At 37.0% G+C, this 16,632-nt stretch overlaps 1 protein-coding gene across 2 annotated transcripts in view; it reads left to right on the top strand.

Moving 5' to 3' along the window:
- crfb1 (cytokine receptor family member b1) overlaps nucleotides 1-13,249 on the top strand; it is a 53,542-nt gene extending 40,293 nt beyond the window's left edge. The window contains exons 5-11 of one of the 2 annotated variants that reach the window (XM_073846204.1): nucleotides 193-365; nucleotides 531-688; nucleotides 1,769-1,928; nucleotides 6,607-6,731; nucleotides 9,647-9,826; nucleotides 11,396-11,782; nucleotides 11,870-13,249. In XM_073846204.1, coding sequence (XP_073702305.1) covers nucleotides 193-365; nucleotides 531-688; nucleotides 1,769-1,928; nucleotides 6,607-6,731; nucleotides 9,647-9,826; nucleotides 11,396-11,782; nucleotides 11,870-12,064 — 1,378 coding nt within the window. In that variant the 3' untranslated portion in view covers nucleotides 12,065-13,249. Of the gene's footprint in view, nucleotides 1-192; nucleotides 366-530; nucleotides 689-1,768; nucleotides 1,929-6,606; nucleotides 6,732-9,646; nucleotides 9,827-11,395 lie in introns of both variants that reach the window. The other variant, XM_073846203.1, reaches the window with a different exon arrangement.
- The last annotated feature ends 3,383 nt before the right edge of the window (nucleotides 13,250-16,632 follow it).

Here is a 16,632-nt window from a genome sequence, read left to right as displayed (position 1 = left end):
ACGCTTACATTTTCAAAGGCATCAATGTTTCCTGAACCCACTGTTACTGTAAAAGATAACTCTCCTTTTGTCAGTGTCACACAAATTTATGGCAGTTTCTCTCAGTGCAAAATGTAAAACACATTTTTTTTTTTTAATTAAGCAATTTCCTGTTATGCCTGTAATAAAGAGACTGATGTATTATTTTTATAGCTGTTCTAACAGAAAACCTGAACAACGCCTACGACTGAACATTAGAAATACGACAGTAGATGTCTCTGAAACATTTAAAGACATCTATACATCCTGCACTTTCTTTCTTTGGGCATCGATTGACAACATGACATCATCGATAGTTAACAAAAGTATTACACCATATGAAGACAGTAAGTACTTGAATATCTGGGTGTTGATAGTGATGTTTAAAGTTTAACCATTTACTGTGTCATTTTCTTATTTAGTTTGCATGTGCAGGTCTGTCAAGATCTAGTATTTAGTCTTTTAAACTGGCTTTATTTGTTTATTTATTTGTTTATTTATTTATTTTTTAGCAATCATAGGTCCACCCATTATATTTCTGTCTGGCTGTGGAGACTGTCTGAATATCAGCATCTCTTTACCCAGTGAATCAAGGAAAATAGATCAGCTGTATCGGTTTTATACTTCTGTATCCTTCGATATAAGCTGGAAGAAAGCTGGACAGAAGGAGGTAAGTATCTCTGTGAAAGGAGTCTTTTGTAAAGTGTTGTGAATGGGTGAATCTCATGAAAACATGTCCAAGTAAAGTTCCTTTCACAAAATCTAAAGAAAAAATATATTTTGATTTAAACATTTGAGGTAAGGGCAAAACTCATTAGATATAGTACTTTCGGAGCCCAGTATCAGGTCTTCTGTAGCAGAAATAAACTGCTGCAGAAAAAGCTAGGTGCCATGCAAAATGTAATGTGTAACTGCAACGCTCATTTCAAATGTAGTGGAGTAAAGAGTAAAAGTTGCTAATATCTTTGATACTCAGCAAAACTAAAACCAAAACAATAACCATTCTTGTCTTAGGACAACTTTGATTAACTTTTCTGATCCAGTTTAAATGTTGACTACTTTATATCCACTCGAGACTCGGATCTTTGAATCTCTTTCATCAAAATGAACAAATTTTTTTTAATGTTACACATTAATAGCCAAATTCCCCAATAGGCTACATCTACTGATACGTTGTTGATCAGTGATGATCAAGGATCACATTTCTAATAAAAAAAAAACATGCAACCAAGGCCAAATTATGACTAACAAAAATGATTAATTTATTACATTAGTCATCATTATAGACAATCAGATCCGGAGATCACTTTGGTATGATCCAATCCTGTGAGACAAAGGGTGGGAAAGAGAGAGAGAGAAAGAACCAGCAGAGCATAACATGTACACAATACGACACAAGATGTAACATCGCCACCCATAAATGTCAAAACCACATTCTGACAAAATTATACATCACTAAACTTCAAATTACAGGTTTTAAGGGGTTAACACAGTAGCAAGCAAGTTGGTTGTTTTAAGTTGGTTGAGATCACTCATGTACTTAAATGTGCTCAAAAATAATCCTGCATTTTAAGATTCTACAAAATAATTGAACAATTTAATAATTTAATCTATTTTCATTATTTAATGTAATTTAATTACTGTTGATAAATGAATGCTTACACACTTCTTGGTTATGTTACAATCTATATTTGTAAAATCACATCAGCTACATTTCTAAATTCTTTTACTGTTGTCTTGTTAATCCTAGGTCAACCAGATCTCTACATCAAGTAAACAGTATGTCCTGCAGAATCTTCAGCCTGGTGATCAGTACTGTGTTAGAGTACTTCCCAAAATCAACTCCAACCACAACACTCAACCTTCTGCTTGGCAATGTGAATACACTAGTAAAGAGGAGCCAAGAGGAAGTAAGAATAACAATACCTTGCACTATTTTCTCCATGCTTATTTATTCATTTATATTTTAATTCCTTCTGGAATTAATTGTGAATTCTGCATAATTACAAGCAATCAAGCCTAAACAAAAAGGTAATCCTATAGTAAGTACAAATTGCTAATATTACTTAGAACCTAACATAAGTACACAAGTTTAAGTTATAAAAAAACTTTTTAAGCACAAGTCGTACAATACAAAACAGAACTACAGGATTATTTTGTAAATAAATTAATAAATCAAATCAAATACCTCCCCAGACCCAGACAGTGTTCCCATGACAAATCTGCAAGATAAAATATAATAGGCTATGGAATATACTGCTTGCTTCAGGGTTGGGGTCAATTCTGGAATGAACTCAACAATTCCAATTCAAAGAAGGAAATGGAATTGGAATTGGAATTCAACAACAATTACAGGAAACAGAGTTGGAGTTGAATTGGAATTACAGGAACTGGAATTCAATTCAGGGAAATTCCACTGAATTCCGTTTATTGCTGTTTCTGAGCATTTATTTTGGGATTACATTTAGAGACATAAATTTGAACTTTATTTATGATGCTTTACAAATACCAAGTATGAAATAGAGTTGATCAAATGCAAATATGAGAACTGTACATTACGAATTAATAATTGAATGACAGTGGTGATAAGTTTCTGGATGTACTATACATTCAATATATGATAAGCACATAATATATGTCTCAACTCACAAAAAAATGAGTCATGTTCATTCATGCATTTCATTTGCTTTTTATTGCATCGAATTATCATCATTTCCTGAAATTTGGGATGTGAAATGATCACGCTTAACATACTAAACATACAGTACTTTGTATTTCTTTTTTATGTTTGTTGTTTATGTGATTTACAATATTTAATGTACTATAAACTATTAAGCAAATCAAGTCAAATTATTTTATTTAGCAACTCAAGTGGAATTTAGTGGAATTTATTTGAATTCAATTCTGTTTCCTGGCATTCCAATTCAATTCCAATTCCATTTCCTGTCAGCTGCATGCAATTCCAATTCCAATTCCATTCCAGGAAGTGAATTGGAATTTACCATTCATTCTCAATTCAATTCATGAATGGCCCCAACCCTGGCTTGCCTGTTAAGTGGCATAAATGTATATTTATCGTTTTTTACAATGTCCATCAATACAGGAAGATTTAGATCTTACCTAGAAAAAAAGTCAAATAAAGATGCCAGATGATCCAAATGTTATTTAATTTACACAGAACAAAACTGAATTGTATATTTTAGAGACCATAAACTGCTTAATTGACTATTAAAGCTGTACTAAATATAAAGTGTTTGTGTGCTTGCCATTGTGCCATTCACTTTTGCATTGTACTATGCCTATGATCTGTTGCCTATATCTACAACACCACTGACCTTTACATTTTTTTCTAAACACTTCATGTATTGTACTATGCATTTTCTTTGTGCAAAAATTATTTACAAGGGATATGTAGAAATGAATAGCAAACAAAAATTACAGTTACAAGCACACTCTCAATTCTGATCACAATTTCTCTGCATGACCCTCAGATAAAAATGCGATTACGGAATGACGCTAAATAAAAAAATGATACATGATAATACGGAGTAGCAAGAAAATGGAGGAGAACCAATCGCAGCCTCTAGCAAATCCTTAACTGAGATACAAACACACTTTCACATACACGTACACAAAACAATATGAACAACGACATAAAAATTATTAAAAGTCCTAACATTTAAATCTAAAAAGAACATATACAGGTGCATCTCAATAAATTAGAATGTCGTGGAAAAGTTCATTTATTTCAGTAATTCACAACTCAAATTGTGAAACTTGTGTATTAAATTAATTTAATGCACACAGACTGAAGTAGTTTAAGTCTTTGGTTCTTTTAATTGTGATGATTTTGGCTCACATTTAACAAAAACCCACCAATTCACTATCTCAACAAATTAAAATATGGTAACATGCCAATCAGCTCAAAACACCTGCAAAGGTTTCCTGAGCCTTCAAAATGGTCTCTCAGTTTGGTTCACTAGGCTACACAATCATGGGGAAGACTGCTGATCTGACAGTTGTCCAGAAGACAATCATTCCTTCACAAGGAGGGTAAGCCACAAACATTCCTTTCCAAAGAAGCTGGCTGTTCATAGAGTGCTGTATCCAAGCATGTTAACAGACAGTTGAGTGGAAGGAAAAAGTGTGGAAGAAAAAGATGCAAAACCAACCGAGAAAACCGCAGCCTTGAGAGGCTTGTCAAGCAAAATAGATTCAAGAATTTGGGTGAACTTCACAAGGAATGGACTGAGGCTGGGATTAAGGCATCAAGAGCCACCATACAGACGTGTCAAGGAATTTGGCTACAGTTGTCGTATTCCTCTTGTCAAGCCACTCCTGAATCACAGACAACGTCCGAGACGTCTTACCTGGGCTAAGGAGAAGAAGAAATGGACTGTTGCCCAGTGGTCCAAAGTCCTCTTTTCAGATGAGAGCAAGTTCTGCATTTCATTTGGAAACCAAGGTCCTATTATGCAATTTTATAGATTGTTAATATTGTTTTATAAGGTCAAAAAACACTTTAGTTTTCTCCAAAAATAGATTTAATTTTATCTTATTTCTAAATAATTTGTCAACGACTTGAGTGAAGCAGTTCAAAAAATCAGTCTCTCTAAACACCTCCTTTCCTTGAACCCTCACTGTTGTGGTCAGACGGCACAGTACTTTATCTACCGCGTACAGCGCGTGTCGGAAACGAAAAGCCGGTAACACTTTACAATAAGGTTCATTAGTTAAACATTAGTTAATGTATTAACTAACATGAACTAACCATGAACAATACATTTGTTACTGTATTTACTAATCTTTATTAACGTTAGTTAACGGAAATACAGTTGTTCATTGTTTGTTCATGTTAGTTCACACTGCATTAACTAATGTTAACAAAATTTTAATAATGTATTAGTAAATGTTGAAATTAACATTAACAAAGATTAATAAATGCTGTATAAGTCCAGTTCATTATTAGTTCATGTTAACTAATATGGTTAACTAATGTTAACTAATGAACCTTATTGTAAAGTGTTACCGAAAAGCCCATTGCCATAACTGAATGACAGGCCTGGAGACTTGTCAGTACATAGAAACGATGGTATCGATTGTACCTTACCAGTTCGAGCCGGAGTCTGATAATAAAACGGTTGAAGTTGCTGATCGACAAGAAACTGATTCACGCAAATGGAGAATAATTCAACTAGTTAGCACAAACTACCGTGGAAAGTGCTCGCAATTTGCGTATGTACGCGAACCAGGCACACCTCTATGTTGTAAACTTCAACATTATATGAGGCGTCACACTCTGTAAAGTCATGCACCATCCTTTATTACTACTCCAACTAGTAAGACAGACAGTCAAGCTGCATCAATCAATACATTTTTAGCTGAACAACATAACTATAGAAGCTTGAGTTAGATGGTTAGCAAGACACCTGCAGGGTTTACACACCATAACATACAAAACTACGTATTTTGAACGATCACTAGAAAATACAATCATCAATTATTAATCATACTTAAAGGTAGAGGTTCATGGGTGCTGATCCATCTTTTAAGAGCAAGCGTTTGGTGAATCCCGCATTGTATTTCCTGAGTTTGTAAAAGCAGTTGTCAATAAAATGATGGGAGCACATCACAAGACTGGAATATTACTGCTGAGCTGTTGTTGAAAAAAATAAATGTTAACCACTGAATCTTTGTAGATTCATCTTTTAGAACTGATTATAAAACAAATTTACTCTTACAGGGTAAAATACAGCGTCTTCTTGACATGATGTTAACCACATGGAAATTTTACTGTGTTTGTGGGCAGGCAAGTTGTTTGTGACATAGAATGTGGGTGGAAATTATGCAAATGTGTTACTTCGTGACTTGCAGCTGTAACAGAAAAAGATTCAAATTCCTGACGACTCGTTTAGGCAATTGTTAGCCGACTCTTTTTTTGATAGACAGTAATGTTATTTATCATGCACTGTCGGCTTTACAACTTTTCAAGATGTTTATGTTCACATACAGCTACATGACACACCACATGAAAGGTCATTTTTGAAAAGGCATAATAGCAGCACTAAAAAGCAAATGTAAATAAACTTTCCAGAAAGCCAGCAATTCACTAAAAATATATATTTTTTTTTTATTAAGTATTCTAATTTGTTGAGATAGTGAATTGGTGGGTTTTTGTTAAATGTGAGCCAAATCATGACAATTAAAAAAAAACAAAGACTTAAACTACTTCAGTCTGTGTGCATTGAATTTATTTAATACAGTTTCACAATTTGAGTTACTGAAATAAATGAACATGAAAAGACAAAACATCTTATAATAGCAGTGATAAGACAAACTGCAAACTCGGTATGAGGCAAGACATCAGAGGGGGAAAATGATTCAGAGTTGTGAAATGTTTAAAATTGGAGCTGTCTGTGATGCTGTATGTTTTTAGTGAGAAACTACTGAGGCCTCTTGAGCCCCACCCCAGTCAGTGTCCCAAATGACACAACTTTTTACCATGTGATTTTATGGCCTGCCATGGACTCCTATCTCATATTCGTACGGTGTTATGTTTTTGATTGTTTTGCACATTTCTCTCTGCAGTGTTCTATATAATGAGTTGGTCACTGGGAGCAGCAGTGTCAGGCTTAGGTGTGCTGTTGCTTGCTTTGAGTCTGGTGTACAGTGGGTCTGTATGTAAGCTGAAGACCCCTCTTCCTAAATCACTGGTAAGCCCTTCCTACATTCAAATACAGCAATTGCCATATATCATCAGAAATGTTTCCATACATTAAGTTTTTCTTGCCATACATTTTCTTACCTAGAACTTTTAAGAAATAAGGTTACTGAGAATAGTAAGGTTGCATGGATAATAAATGTCAAATGACAATGACAGTAAATTTATTCCAACACCTGTTTCACAAAAAAGCAATGTGTATGCAGTGCTGCAGCATAGCTGCAACAGCAGGCTTGCAGACTGTTGAATTAACTTGTTGATTGAACTGTTGTATAAATTCAATATCATATTTACATGATATGATAGTCTGTAAAAATGGAGCTAACCCGTGACTTTGTATGAACTATGGGCACGTACCTTTATAATATACACACAGCATGCAGCATTACACTGTCTGGTTGCCAGCACTGACATCTTTATACACGGACGTATGTAATGTTTGAACCATGCAAATGTTGTTATGTGTTTGTATGTTAGGTTAACGTGTATTTATGTTTATTGGAAAGTTGTGTTGTGTTGCGTTGTGTTGTGCCTCAGATTGCACCCATAGTGTGGTACGTTCCAGAAGGAGGTGCTACGGATGTGAAATGTCCACAGGAAAGGTTGTTTGTAGCGTGCTCTCGCCTAGATAGTGGGCTCGCGCTCCTGTCTCGATTCAGTGGCAGTGAACGGACTTTTAAACTTTGTATGTTTGTTTATTTCTTTGATTTACTTTTGTAGCACGGTTTCTTTGGATTGGGAATTTTTTTTGCCCTCGTCTGCACAATAAATGCATTTGTAACTGTACTTTAGTAAAGTGGTCACTTTTTACCCAGGCCCTAAAGGCTATTCCGGACAAAAACATATCAGGATTTCTATCCATATAGTGGACTTCTATGGTGCCCCCGAGTTTGCAGTTTAAATGCAGCTTCAAAAGAATATAAACGATCCCAACCGAGGTATACGGGTCTTATCTAGTTAAACAATCAGTTATTTTCTAAAAACATTTACAATTTATATATTTTTTTAACCTCGAAAGCTCATCTTGTCTAGCTCTGCATGAACTTTTTGTATTCTGGTTCAATACAGTTAGGGTAAGTTAAAATACTCCCATCTCATTTTGTCCTCCAACTTCTAAATCACGCTACATCGCTGCAGAAGTACCGACCCAGTGTTTACAAAGTGACCATGCAAAGAAGATCAAATGCCCTTTACAAAAAAAAGGTAAAAGGACGGTTTTAAAGTTGGTGAGATGGAAGTTTTTCAGTACATCTGTATTGAACTGAAATACAAAGTTCACGCAGAGCTAGACATGACAAGCATTTGAGGTTAAAAAGTATATAAATTGTACTCCTTTTTTTTTTTTTTTTTTTTTTTTTAGAAAATAAATGATCATTTTGCTAGACAAGACCCTTCTTTCCTCGGCTGGGATTATTTAGAGCCATTTGAAGCTGCATTAAAACTGCTTTTCTGGAAGTTCAAACTCAGGGGGACCATAGAAGCCCACTATATGGAGAGAAATCCTACAATGTTTTCCTCAAAAAACATATCTTTACAACTGAAGAAAGAAAGACATGTAGATCTTGAATGACAAGGGGGTGAGTACATTATCTGTAAATTTTTGTTCTGAAAGTGAACTACTCCTTTAATGTCGCACCTTCACAATTCTGCTGAATTTTAGTGACTGTAAATGCCAAGGAAATTACTATAAATAATACAGGGTGGGTGAAAAGTAACTAGGCATTAAAAATTGGTAATAAAGTCCATATTTCTTATACAAAACATTGAAACTAAGTTTTATAGCCATTAAATATTGGCTAGTTATTTTTACATTTTTAAAAATATTGCCTAGTTACTTTTTACCCACCTTGTAGAATGAACCTTCTAAGGCAGAGTGTACTTCCAAATGCACAACTTTGCACTGTTGTTAATTGATAGAACTTGTGAACATTGTTTGCTAATGATGCTTTTGGGAAAGGCACTTTAGGCTGGTAAAAGGCCCATCAACTCTTCCTTGTCCTTGAAAATGGATCATGGATGCAAACATGACATGGGTGCAAGATGACCAGTAGGTCAATAACAAGATAACAAGATCATTCACATATATACAGTACCAGTAGGACCAGTAGGTCAATAACAAGATAACAAGATCATTCACATATATACATCACGTCATTACAGTTGTCAGTGTTGTGCAAGTTACCCTTTAAAAGTAATTAAGTTACTGTTCTGATTACTTGACTTTAAAAGTAATTAGTTACATTACTTGAAAATAGTACATGAAATAGTAAGTTTTGTGTTGGCTAGCCACAACATCCCAGCATAAATGCTTGCAATGAAATATTTGTCATTAAAGCATCAACATGTTCAACTAAAATAGGCTGCTTTGTGCATGGCTTTTATAATTCATTTTATAATCCCTAAAAAGCTGACAAATCAGTTCACAAAGTTCTGTTATAACACAGCAAATATATGCATAGTGAATCTTTCATAATGTCTACAATTCGCGTGTGATAATGAGAGGATTCATGTGCATGCAAATTTCAGCACTGCACATGAATTCCAACGTTTTGTGCGGTGAGTGGATTTTAACACGATAGGCCATTGCATTTCAGAAATCAGCATTGCTCAACGCTACAAGTGATATAAATAGAAACTCTGCATATGTGTACACCTGTTAATTATTTTTATTTTATATTAGTTGTTCTTGTTGCTTTTGTGCAACAGACAATTTATTTGTTTTTAGATATTTTTTAGATATTTTTGTTTGGATATTTCCATTTATAGGGAGTCCCACAAATTGTTTTATTCTCTGTATTGATATCCCCTGACATTTGTGCTCAATTTCTGTTAGACTCAAACTGTCTTATGTATGAGTCACAGTTGTTCAACATTTTCTCTCTCTGTTTTGCTTTTTTTCTTATTTAGAGGAACATCACTGAAGCGTACTATCTGATTCCTGAGAAGACATTTTCTGAGAGTATATCATTGAATGAGTCACAGTTCGTTTGTGCATCTAAAAATCATCCCACTGAAAACAACCCACGGAATGTAGAGGAAGATCCAGATAGCAAGCAACATGCAGTCAAGGAAAACTATGTCAACAAGGTCTGTGTGGTACCTGTTTCTAGAAAAAATAAATCAATCTATTTTCAAGGACAAGGAAGAGGTAATGGGCCTTTTACCAGCCTGGGGTCCATTCCTTTTTTTTTTTTTGGTTAGGAATGGAATTTTGACTAAAACGGGGTTTAAATTGAGGCAATGAAAATAGAAAACTTTACTGTCACTTTAGTGTGTTAAAAAAAGACTTATTTTAGTCACTATGCATGATGTAAAAGATACAAAATGACCCCAAGGAACACAGAACACTTGCAAAATATCAAACATTAAATGTATATCTGCTCATAAAACATCACAGATTACAGCATGCAGGCTGTCCAATTGTTTTGTTCTGTTCTGCTCTGGATTTATTGCTGGACTTAAAGTGATTTCTGTATTTTATCCATTCAAAAAATTACGAAAGCAATCCCAGTTCTGCACATAAAAGTATAGCACAATGTAGATGATAAACGTAGCAATATTTGTCTGCAGCTAATTAAGTGACTTGATTGTGTTATATTTCATTAACAAAAATAGTTCAAAACAAAGCCACAGTTGAGCCGTTGAACATCTATAGTCTTTGACAGACTTTGACTTGCTACCACTAGTAGCACTACTGGCAGTTTCATTTTTAAAATATAAATTGGGCCATTTAAAGAGTTATATAAATAGTTAAGATTTCTATATTCAAAACTTTATATTTAAAACATTAATCTCATAATATTGTTATTATGAAATACATTAATGCCACCTCTGAATCTTGTCAAAAATCTGTAAATACTCCTTAATGCCACATTTCGGCTCTTCTGTGCCGTGCAAAGGTTAATTGTTGTTGCTGATTTCATTTGACTAGTAACTTAATCTTCCTGATTGTTTTGTATTATTTTAATCTAATTTATTGTTTAATTAAAATTTTTGAAGAAAAATTTGTATTGTCATAAAAGATGACATACATTTAATAAAGTTAGAAAAATGGCATTACAAAGGTAAAATAAATAAATAAAAACTTTAAAGAGTCAAATATCGCTTTATAATGGGAACGCTTTATAATATTCTGTCATTTCTGCCATGTCAATGAGAAGGTGTTCCTACGTTTGTTTTTTTGTTTTTCAGTAAGAGCACACAACAACTACAACAAATCTTTAATTGGCTGTCTCTTAATATCCAAGAAGGTTTAGAGAAAATATTAAATAAGTTTAATGTTATTATAGATTATAAAGGGTTTTATAATTAAATGCAACCGAAAGGACATCTACATTACCATTAACTGCCCCCACCCCCCGAGCTCGAGTCCCCCTAAGTGAATTTTGGCCATTTCCACCACTGTCCATATTGTGTCATTAATTGATAAAATATTATACGTTTTCCATTATTGTAAAATTTTAGTTTCTAATATTATGTGAATTTTTTTTAAATTCTGTCTGAAATGCAAATTATCTGGCAGTAGTTCATTTATTACAATTCTGGTTCCTTTACTTGCACGAGGCATGGCGCAGAGTATTCCTAGTGACTTAATAGATTGTTATAAAAATTGTACCATGAAACATGGTACATAATCACCTAATGTTTTTCTCACAGGCAGATACAGAGGATGAGGAAGAAGATGAAGACAACTGCAACTACATGGATTGTGTAATTGACAACATTGGTTGGGAAACTAATAAGAGAGAAGAGAAGGCTATTTTGACTCTCCATAACAGTTCAGGAATCTACCATACAAAAGAAGTAGCCATGAAACAAATCCATCATGATGAATTTGATTGTAAAAAGAAATTCATATTAGACATGTTTGAAGATAGAAACAGCCATCTTGATGTAAAAAACACTGTATTGAAGGGGAATCAAGGTAGTTCACCAGATGTCTCAGGCAACATCAACTTGTTTTCAGTCACTTTGAGGACTCTGGGACTAGAGGATGATTTGAATAAGGAAGAGGTGTGTAAACCTCTGCTACCTAAATCAGTGGTAAGTGAAGATCAAAAATTATCGGCATCTCACATCTCTTTACTGGAGAAACAGAAAAAAACCCAGCAGTTTTGTGCACCCATACAGAGAGAAATGAAAACAGAAGATCCAATGCAAGTGGAAAGGCAGGATCTCCTTTCTATGTGTTCTTCTGATTTGGACTTGAGGACTGAGCATGACACAACATCAGGATATATGGTGACCCACACAGAAAACATGCATGAGCAAACCAGGTCCTTGTCAGAGGGGACAGACTGTGATACAGACTATATAACACGGTAAAGACAACGTTTATTGAAAGACATGTTGAACATGTTCACAATAAAAATGTTTTTAAAATGTTCATAATTAAAAAAATGTCAGTACTTGTGAAAGGTTTAATTAAGTCTCTTTTGCTCACCAAGGCTGCATTTATGAAATAAAAATACAGTAAAAACACTAATATTCTGAAATAATATTGCAATTTAAAATAACCAAATTCTGTGCTGCAAAGCTGAATTTTCAGCATCATTACTCAGTCATCATTACTCATCATTACATCTTCAGTTTTACATGATCCTTCAGAAATCATTCTAATATGCTGATTTATTATCAATGTTGGAAACAATTTTGCGGCTTAATATTTATACAGAAACCATGTTGAACTACCATTCAAATGTTTGGGGTGTTTGTGTGTGTGTATGTGTGTTTTAAAGAAATGAATACTTTTATTCAGCAAATATGCATTAAATTGATCAAAAGTGACAGTAAAAACAATTAAAAAAATTATTTTATTTAAAATAATTACTGTTATTTTTTTAAATAAATGTGTTATTCATCAAAGAATCCTGAAAAAAAGTTTCAAAAATATTAAACAGAAAAACGTATTGATAAATTATTGATAATAATAAAAATAATATTAATAACTGAGCAGCAAATCAGCATATTAGAATGATTCCTGAAGTCTGGAAATTAAAGAAGTAAAATACATCCACATAAAATATTTTCTAAGTTGTAATAATGTTTCACAATATTACAGTTTTTTTTTCTGTGATTACATTTTTTGTGTATTGTCGCTCAGCCCAACACTGTATCTGTGTAGCTTGGCAGTGTTGATTCTTCGTAAACCTTAAGTATGGAACTGTTAGAAAAAGAACAGTAAAAAATTGAACGTAAAAATGTTTTACATATTTTGCATGTCTTAAAACATTCTAAATGTAACTGCAAGTGTCAATCAGTGTATGGAAAATGATCAGCCTCCTGCAAAAATTACATTTTCAAGAAAACCATGTTTTAAAATTATAATGAACTCTGTGTTTTTTTTCTTCTTCTTTTGTCTTTTGCCTAAAATTTGTATTGGTTTGAACAGTTGGACATATGCAGTTACCAAATTACAAACAGAAAATTAAGTTCATTTTTCTGAATTGATGATTTCAATATTTTCAATGCTTCTGAAAACAGTTCCACAATAAACTAAATTCAGTGAAAGTATTTGGCTCTTGTCTATTTATGGTGATGTATGATGATTTATCTGGAGTGTAAGAAACACTGAGAAATGCATTGCTTGAGTTTTGCAGTATTATGTGCAGTGTAATGGCAACAATATTTAAACCAGCATCAGCAAACAGGGTGAAAGGAAAACGTCTCAGGTTACGTATGTAACCCTAGTTCCCTGAGAATAGGGAACGAGACACTGCGTCCTCTAGAGGGCGCTTTTGGGGAACGCTGCAGCGTGCCTCGAGTCTGAAGAATGCATAGAAAAACTACATGAAATGGCCGGCGCCAGCGTATGACATCACCGCGGCGCGTCAGTCGCTGCCGTTGCGTCACTACCGGGCGACCATAACATAAAAGAGGCACCCGTGCAACACAATACATCTTCAAAGTCTGAAGCTTTATCGTCCGAAGCATGGCGAAGAAGCCTAGAGGACGCAGTGCCTATTCTCAGGGAACTAGGGTTACATACGTAACCTGAGACGTTCCCTTCCGACGGGAACTCTCACTGCGTCCTCTAGAGGGCGCTTTTGGGGAACGGTATACCAACGCTGCCATGCTGAGGAGAGTGCATGCTAAGCCAGCGAGCACTAAGCAACAATTCTGAGAGGAATTGCCCCTACTAGGACGTGGTGACGGCTGTCAAAACGTTACCCCTCCCGGCCAGAGGCCTGACCTGTTACCCACTTACCAGACTGGGTAGAACCCAGGGCACAGCTCAGGCTTGGAATTATAGTAATTCCTTCTGAGGGAAACGGCTAAGCTTCGATGGAAACTTAGACTTGTCAGAACCAGAAACTACCGCAACATAGGGCCTAGTTCCCTCAGGAACTGGCTCCCATATGAGGGCAGAAACCTGTCCTGGGTCCGTTCAAAGGGCCACTAGTAGTGGCGCGCCCTAATAGTGGATGGTCAGCAGACATCAGCTAAGATATCAAAGGAGTCGAACCCAGGGAACCGGGGTTGTGAGCCGACTCCAATAGATGGGAACAAGGCAAAACGTGTGACCCATACCAAAAAAGGATTTTAAAAGAGGAACCCAACCTTGGTGGGAACCTACCAACACGTGGATTTTATAGAAGTGCCCCAGGTGTGTGTGCACTTACCACACTTGTGGTTTTAACTGGAAGACGCCCAGGCATAGCGTGGGACGCTTACCGACATGATCGGATTTAAGGAGAGTGTTTTTCCAGGGGGTTTCACTATCAGCTCCATGCCGTCTGAAGAGACGGAAAGGGGATGACCCTGATGGTGAGGGGATTGCCACACTAACCCTCCCCTGGACAGAAGCTCGCAAGCTATCTGTCAACAGAGATGAACATGGAGCTGAGACCATCCTGCAATAGTGGACGATAGTAGAGGACAAAAATCCTGACCCTGATCCACAGGGAGGATCGCTTCTCCAGAAGGGGGCACTGCTGTCTTTTAGGGAACCCTTAATGAAAAGGGGAAGCGTGCACAGCCCGGTCCACGCGACCTGTATAAAAGTCTGGCAATCTCACGAAGGTGGGTTGGCGCTCATAGAAGACCCTTCCCAGAAGGGGAGCTGCGCAACCGAACAGGAGCGAATGCTCTCACTGTTACCCTTCATAGAGGGGAGCATACATCCAGAATAAAGGCTGGAGAGTAGAAACCTGAAGCATGAAGGTCAAGCTCCTACCCTGGGAAACAGGGAGGAGAACTTGGCCACCAAGGAGTGGTGCTCTTATAAGTGAACCCTGGAAAGGGGTACGCCAACATCCTTGTAGCAGGTCCATAACTCTCAAAGGTCTGTCCCTGGTAGATTCCTACCCTCAGGAGGGAGGAAGCATTCAGTCCTGGGAAGTTGCTCTGAAGGAAACCCTGAATTAGGGGAGCTCAGGTCCGTTCCAGCAATCCTGCGCACAGGGAGGAACGTGAGCTCTTAACCTTAACAAACCCATTCCTCAGAAAGGGGAGCACTCAGTCCTGGGAAGTTGCTCTGAAGAAAACCCTGGATTAGGGGAGCTCAGGTCCGTTCCAGCAATCCTGCGCACAGGGAGGAACGTGAGCTCTTAACCTTAACAAACCCATTCCTCAGAAAGGGGAGCACTGTTTGCCTTGAAAGTTTCTGGGAAGCTCCGAAATGAATAAGGGCAGCTTCCTAGTTCAGACACTTCGTAAACCTTTCCTCAGAAAGGGAAGTGGAACTAGGCCTGGGGAGCGAGAATCGATCCTAAAGTGACGGCTTTCTAAGGTGTTAAACACCGAAGGATGCTCAAACCCTCTGTAGGGGAGACATTCGTCAGCCTGGGTGTAGATCCTACATCAAGTGCTGCCTCAGCCCTCAGGCTTAGAATGAGGCGACTTGAAGAGAGTCACAAAGTGGCGCTCAGATTTACATAAAAACCCTTTCCTCAGAAAGGGGAGCGCACACCAAATAGACCGAGAATCAAGACCCCAGCTGGAAAGCGTGTCACCAGGTGGTGCTCAAATAAAAACCTTTTCCGCAGAAAAGGGAGCAACCAAACCTGCTCCGAGTAAGATGCTTACCTAGGGAGAAAGGAAAAATTTTCCTTTTGCTCGTTTAACCACTGAAGGGGGAAGCCCGATTGTGCTGGAACGAGTGTTGTGTAGACGGACACCACCATACAACCGGAAGGGAGGGGTGCTCCGTCGAGATGTTTCCACATTCCTTTTCTGAGGGAAAAACACAACACGCAACCCAAACCCCGCAGGCAACACGCCTATCCAGCCATAAGGGGGGCGTAACTAGGGAGTTATGCTCCTGTCTCAACAGGACATAAGTCTACACTAGGCCTGCAAAGGACAGCATAAACATACCAAGGGCAAACCTAAGAAAAACTTAGGGAGCTTACCTTGAAGAGGACAGAGGTCCTATGTGTAATATATGCTGTAAGGGTTGGTTTACCGCACAGCCTGTGGAGTGGAGAGGGCAAACACTGCCGTAACCTTAATCCATAGGATCAGAGGGGGCGTCTGCCGTAGACTCGTCGTATTTCTTCTGTGAAGAGAGAAAACATACACAGGTCTGAGACAGTATGAAGTTCCTTCAAGTAAAAAATGGATCATACTCACCCATTTAAAAGCATCCTGTTTCATAGAAAGAGGTGGGTTTTTTTTTTTTTTTCAGAGACGGCCTGATTCCAGACCGTCCGTAAATTAGGGTTCTATACAGGTAGAACCCCCAAAGGACATCATGGGTCCGGGGAGTGCAGGAAGCTTTAATGGAGACAGGGGAATTAATATGGCGACCCGACTGGACCGAGGGAAGGAGAGGTATTACTCTGACCCCTGCGAGAATTTTGTCTCGCTTGGATGACTTCCCTGAAATCCTGTCTGTCACCTCTCGATCCGCGTCGCCTCCTAGACCTGCTCGCAGGCGGGGGAGGAGCGCG

Source organism: Garra rufa, chromosome 8, assembly GCF_049309525.1.
Source record: "Garra rufa chromosome 8, GarRuf1.0, whole genome shotgun sequence".
Lineage (NCBI taxonomy): Eukaryota > Metazoa > Chordata > Actinopteri > Cypriniformes > Cyprinidae > Garra > Garra rufa.
Note: the sequence above shows the minus strand (reverse complement) of the source record. Positions and strands in the feature narration are given on the sequence as shown.